Source organism: Melanostigma gelatinosum (assembly GCF_949748355.1).
Source record: "Melanostigma gelatinosum genome assembly, chromosome: 18".
Taxonomy (NCBI): Eukaryota; Metazoa; Chordata; class Actinopteri; order Perciformes; family Zoarcidae; genus Melanostigma; species Melanostigma gelatinosum.
In genome coordinates, this window is record NC_136651.1 from 14981747 (window position 1) to 14988541 (window position 6795).

Below are 6795 nucleotides of genomic sequence, written 5' to 3' on the forward strand. Positions count from 1 at the left end.
AGAATAATACATTTGTTAATGTGAGGAGAGATTCTAAACAAAAACACATACATGTTGAGTCACTACCGGTACTTTGTAGTTTTGGTGAAGCATCACCGATTGCAGAAGTTGTCGTGGTGTTAGCTGCTTTAGTGTCGTCTTCAGTTGGTGTTGACTCAGTTGTTGCTGTTATTGTGTCGTCACCTGAACACATTAACACAACTCAACAAACTAACACAATTACAACATGTGAAATAAAGCATATGTCAGTTCCTTTAAAATGTTCTCACCTGTTTTCTCACCCGAGGGAGAATTTTTGTCACCTCTGGTAACAACATGCAGAAGAACCAGAGCATCTGGACCTTGTCTTTGACCTAATATGTACTGTCTGCAGATATAACGACCAACATCCCCATCTGTGACATCCTTTATAACCAGAGAACATTTCTCTGAAACACTCAGTCTGTCTGATTTAGCTTTGGCTTCTTCATCAATCTGCCCATCTTCAACCAGAACTACTGCTGCTGGTCTTCTTGCAACATCAAAGACCCACTTAGAGTCACATTTCTTACTACCATACATCACACTGTTACAAGGCAAAGTGACTTCATCTCCATCTCTGACAGTGACGTAGAGGACAAGTTGTCCTGTTGCTGCTGCTGAGAAGATGAGAGAGAAATAAAAAGAACAAAGAGAAATAAAAACATGACTTTTCATGTCAGTGTGAAGATAATTTTAACAGTTTATAAATGTGCCTCATCGTTGGTTTATAAGAGTTCATTAAACTCACTATTCACCTCGATGGAAATAAACACACTACTTGTCTGTCTTCTTTAAATGAAGGTTAGGTTATAAAATGAGATTAATGATGTTAATAAATAAGCTTTTTAATGTTTCTGTAGTCATATACACATTATATGTATTCTTACCTGTAAACTGAAGCACCAGAATCAGAAATAAAGAGGCTTTAATCCATCTGAATTCAGACATGGTTCCTCTCCGTCTCTTGTCTCTCTGCTTCTTCTACTCGTCTCTGAACTTGCTCCGTCTTAAAGACGAATGTTGAATCTACTTCCTCTACTTATTAAAGTGTCACTTCCTCATCACTCTGTTCTCTCATACGTCACTTGTTGCTTTTTTTAATCACTTTTCTCTCATTCAGTTCTGTTTTACTCAACTCTTATAACTCAAAGTTATATGTTTCTGCATCAATGATCCAATCTGATGCAGCATTACTGTATTGAGACTCATGCTGAGTCTCAAGTTCACTCTGAGTTCAGTCCCATGATGCATTTGTGACACTGACATACAAGCAAACCAACAAGGGCACATCATGTTCAGTCCCACGGTCAAAAAGAAGAAGACTGAGGAAGACACAGGTGTGAAGATTGATGCTGAAGATAAATGTTTGCAGCAAAAGCAGCTTGTTTTCTTCAGATGGTGTTCATCAGAAAACAAACAGGATTGATGGAGATGTTTCCTGATGTCCGTGGTGCAGTATGTTGATACTGTAGCAGATAAGATGATGGTTCACTGGTCTGAGACCTGCTGGTTCCTCATTTTATCTTTTCTAAGAACTGAAGGAGAAGTGTTTTGGTGAGAATGTGGGTAACAACAGCAGCAGAGCTCTGGAGGTTTGACCCTCTAATGAGGACATGAGAAACACCAGGAACACACGAGGACAGTCCACGCGTTATTAGGACAAAGAGGTGCTCATTGAATTCTGTTGAGAACGACTTTAACCCTGGAAGGTTTGTGGTCGCTGAGTTACAACAAAGTAGCAGTTAAAACACTGATGAGCGTCCTGACTGAACCACCTTTAACTGTGGAGCATCAAACCTCCACAATACCAGCAGCAGGTCTGTTCATGCTGTTCTGACTTTGATACGCATTTTGGGTCCACAGTTCAAAGTGTAGACGGTGGTGGCTGAGTGTGTTGGACATCAACACTTCACCTGTGGTTTGGAGGCGTTTCATGCTTCATGCTCTCTGTGCAACGTAACGGTTCGTGTGACTGATGAGGGGAAGTAGGAACAGGTGAGTGAGAGGGGAAGGTCAGGTGACTGGAACTGGAGGGAAAGTCAGAGGGCATCAGGTGGACAGGAAGAGACACACAATGAACGGGTCTGAGGCAGTGGGCAGTGGGAATGTGGCCGGAGAGGCAGAATGTGAGTTACAGAGGTGGTTGTACTTTACTTGAGTATCTCTGTTTAATGGCACTTTCTACTTCTACTCCAGTGAAATATTGCTCTTTGTACTCCACTATTCATCAGAGAGTTGTATCTGACATTCATCTAAAAACAACTACCGGTACTCTGAACGGTGACGTAGTCTCAAATCCAGATGGGGGGGGGGGGGGGGGGGGGGGAATGGATCAGGATGAACTCTTCATCATCCGGAGCTCAGCTCAGTTTGGTCCAGCTAAAGGTGGTGCACAGACCCCTCTTCAGTAAATGTGAACCGCATGAAATTCACCGCTGAAAGAAGCTCGACAATGAGATGCTACTGATGAGATGATCTGTCAGTATTAAGGAGTACTTTTACTGATAGTACTTCGAGTACTTTTACTTAAGTAGCATATTGAATGCATGACTTTTACTTGTCATGGAGTATTTTTACATGAAGGTGTTGGAGCCTTTGTAAAAGGGTGTTAATATCCTCTTTCTGTACATTCTCAGGTCACTTTGGGAGCATCTCTATCTGTATTCAGACACATTTGAGTGCTCAGTGAGAACAGAGCCGTTCAACCAAACAGAGGGAAGGTTCACTGCTTGAAGTGGACCAGAGGAGGGAGGTTGTAGAGGCAGGACATTCAATCGCCATTATGAAACTGTTACTACATGGAGGAAGCACAAAACACAGTGTAGAATAAAACAACGTTTGTTTGCAAATGATGTTGTGATCAGGTATTATAAAGAGAAGAGAGTTACTGACTCCATTAAGACTGAAAACCCATCGAAACACAAACACATCCCAACAAACATGTTAACGTTAAGGTGGACGAGCTATTCCGATGTTAGTGACAAGCCGCTCCTCCCAGCACTCACTGGTGTTGGGAAAATAACTAATTCAAGTTCATCCAGGCAATGGGAACTTTCCAGCTGCTAGTTGTTTAACATAGCATATGGGGGAAGATGACAAGGACTGCTAATGCAAGAACCCTGGCAATGAGATGTTCATTTTCTTTTGTCCATGCCCTGTTCTTACGAACCTACCCAAAAACTGTGAAAAGCCATGAAGAATAAACACACAAATTGAAGGTATCAGCATGAAGACACTTGTTTCTATTCTCGTCTTTGTGGTTTTAACAAACAGTACAGGTCCAGAATCCTTTTCTAGCAGGTTGTCTGGGCGGATCAGCTCCCTCCCGCCGTACTACAATTGGGCTTCTGATAACAGATCTTTTAATATTACTCTGTTCTCCAATATCAGAGGATTGTGAGGGTGCCAGGCAGGGATATTGAGTGAGAGCTAAGAGTGTGTCCCTCTCGGCTTTGGCCCGCCGTCAAAACGTATTAGACAGATAAATGAGAGCAGGACTTGCGTCGGAGCGAGCCTCTGTTCTGTGCCCGCGTGTCATTTACTCGTCCCCTGAATACTGGCTCAATCAGATAGCAGGCCAGCCTTTCACGGCAGCCGCCGTCTCTCTGCATCCGTTGACCTGCACTGGCACAGCCGGGGACTAATGTGGGCTGCGTCGGTGCCACTGAAACAGCAGTTTCCCTTTGCTTTTGTTCAATTTGTTCGTATTTCCCCCCCCAGATAAAGCTCCGATCTGACGGTCAGATCTGTACGTGTGGCTCTACTACTCTAGAGACGCTATTTGGTGTTTTGTTCCCTGATTTATCAAAGTAAAGAAGCCTTAACACAAGACTTATTTTTGTAGCTTAAGTTTTTGACTTTCATCCCAACAGCTGATACTTGATATGAGGCTCAATTTGCTTTGTTATCTTAAATGGATGGCTGATGTGCAATGATATTATAAAGCAGGGATTAGAGCTCGTCTGAAAGACTTGCCTAGAAAGTGTCTCTTTTCCAGGCAGACCCGTTGTGCGCTACTAATCTGAGTTTGTGTGTGCTCTCGTGTGTGTTTTCTTCAGACCCTCAAAACTCAAAATGTAGTCCTCTGGGGGAAAAAAAGACATCCTTGACCAGTTTCCTGTATCCATGGCGATAGGAAGTGCTCTCCAATCATGTCTCTGTATACTGTGTTAGGGAAGTGCACTGTTTCCTGCTGTTTTCACTGGCTTCCTCCCGTTGGTGTGTGCTCAGGACTTTGCATTTGGTCCTGGAAAGCCACTCAGTTCTTAACCAGCGCTCTTGTTGTGTTCAGTTTTTCTGTTTCGTTCTGTTTTAAATGTACCTGCTGCAACGCCGTCACGTTTGAATGAAGTAAGTTTCAATTTTGGTAGCATTTTCAGACAAACATTACTTGAATTCAAGACAGCTTTCCTTTAGAAGTGGAATTTTGCTTTCTGTCTTATATTTTTCCAATTGATAGACAGTAAATTTCATTTGAGATCAATACACTTGTTCAAAGACATGACCAACAACCACAGTTCAAATAAATTCAGATTATTAGCCATTTAGTGCGTGGTTGTTCATAAAATCATGATGATTTAGGTACCCGATGGCCTAGCTTTGAACCCATCAGCTGACTCTGCAGCTCCCCTCGGCTGAACAGAGTTTGTGAGTTTTCAGACTGTCGTTTACTGTTTTGGTTCACTCTCACTGCTCTCATAGTGTCGTTTTTTCGGCCACAGCAGGCAGATGTTTTCAGTATAGAGTATACAGTAGATGTAAAATCACACAAAAGGCACATTTTTCTTTATCTTGTGTCAGATGCTTCATTTGGAAACATGCAGTGATTGGGAGCCTTTTTATGTTACAGAGCATCCAACACTAAATAAAGCCTTCTGAAGCCGCTTCCTCCGAGACTTCTCATTGTGAGTGTGTCACATCAAACTATTCAGCCCCTCTGGATCAAACCTGGCAGCGATGCCAGTTGGTCATCGGGCAACCAGCAGCACTTCTCTCCAGATCCCTCCCCAGCCCGAGACTGATGTAGTCGGGAGCCGACACCCAAACCTGCTGGACACCCTCCAGCCCATCTTGGTCCAGGCCATCATCAATCCTAAGCGAGTTATGGAGGGACCCCTCCAGACACCACAACCCCCCAGGACCTGCAGCTCACCCGGACCCGCTGGGAAGTCATGCTGGAGCTTGGATGCGAGGGTGGCCGTGCTTCTGGTGATTCTGGCTGGAGCTTTAATTCTGCTGCTGCTGTACAAACTCTTACAGCTGAGACACAGGTGTGTGCATGCCGCGGAGCAATACGTGATGTAACAAAAGCAACTTGATCCGCATCCCATGAGACCAAATCCGTTCTGCTGTCTACACCCTCCTCACTGTTAGTCTGTTTTCTTCACAGCTTTTTGTGCATTTAATCAAAGAATAATTCATGTCTGATTGGCTTGCAGGGGTAGCTTTCAGGTGTTACAATATGGGCTCTATAGTTGAGACACACACTTAGCGTTATTAATATAGCAGCTATCTTGTGATGGACAGGTTGCTACCACAGCGTTGTCCGGTCTCGGAGTTGTCTGTGTTTTCGTTGTGTGTTTTGGGCTTCACGAAAGTGATTTATACGTTTTTGGTTGCCAAAAAATGTCTTATTAAGCGTTTGTTTGCACTGAGCTCCACCCTCCGGTGTCACTTCTGGTTGCAAAAAACCAAGATGGCGACATCCAAAATGTTGAACTCGAGGCTTCAAAACCAATGCGTGTCGTCTCGGTCACTCCGGCCACTTCTTATATACAGTTTATGTATATAAATAAAGGAAAACAATACAAAAACTTGTGCTGGCTTGTGTCTGACTTGTGTTGTGTCCTGCAGGCTGATGTTGGCCAGGGCAAGGCACGCGCTAGAGTACTACAGCTTCTACCGCTCCGCCACCTACACACTCAAACACGCTGCGTCGTGTCAGGACCTGCTAACCAAGGAACCAGCGGTCCCTGAAGCTACACCACCGGACCAAACCGTTACCACCGTGGAAAACGCCGTCATCACCCCACTTCCGTCCCCACCGGTGCATTCTCCGCCCCCTCTGCCACTCCCTCCACATCCTGTCCTGCCTCCACCACTGCTGCAGACTCCACCCGCTCTCGCTCCAACACCTCCCGTCCTGGCCTTCCCTCTCCCCCTGCCTGTGATCCACACCACCCCGCCCAGCCCTCACCTGTCGTGGGGCGCCTGCTCAGACGCAGATGTGTACTCTCGGATCGGAGCTTTCAGGCCCTCCAGGCTCGCCAGCCTCTCCAACCAATCGAAAGTCATCCTTTTTGAGCACTCATCTCTCTGACCTTTGAGGCAGAACATGACTGGAGACGTCAGCATGGTGATTACTAAAAACACTGCTGAGGAACTGATTATCACCCGGAGATGATTGTTTGGTGAGAGTGCTTTATGCTGTGCAGGATGCTGTGTACTGGACTTTGTGCCAGACCTCTGCAAGAAAATTGCAGTCAGGAGCAAAACATCTGTAATTATGTTTTGGTCCATTGGAAAGTGGAGTTGTATCTTAATTTAGACTGGTGGAAGAAGTATGTGACAGTCCTACAGTGGAAGTTTCTTTCCCAAATGAACTCCAATCTCACGTGTTTTCTGACACTTGTTCTGGAGGTATATAAGAAAGTTCATGCTTATATGCTCTGCCTTGATAAGTGCTCATCATTGAGAGTCTCACAATCTCCAGTATCATCTTTAGTGTGTTGGTTTATATTGTTAATAGCAACTTTGCGAACAGAATGCCTGTTA

At 44.5% G+C, this 6795-nt stretch overlaps 1 protein-coding gene across 1 annotated transcript; it reads left to right on the top strand.

Moving 5' to 3' along the window:
* Positions 1 to 4266: 4266 nt before the first annotated feature.
* LOC306792346 (uncharacterized protein) lies at positions 4267 to 6340 on the top strand (the record flags this gene model as incomplete). Its single annotated transcript, XM_079289417.1, has 3 exons — positions 4267 to 4371; positions 4871 to 5291; positions 5875 to 6340. The coding sequence occupies exons 2-3, from the start codon at positions 4978 to 4980 to the stop codon at positions 6338 to 6340; spliced, it is 780 nt and encodes a 259-aa protein (XP_079145543.1). The 5' UTR covers positions 4267 to 4371; positions 4871 to 4977.
* Positions 6341 to 6795: the final 455 nt, after the last annotated feature.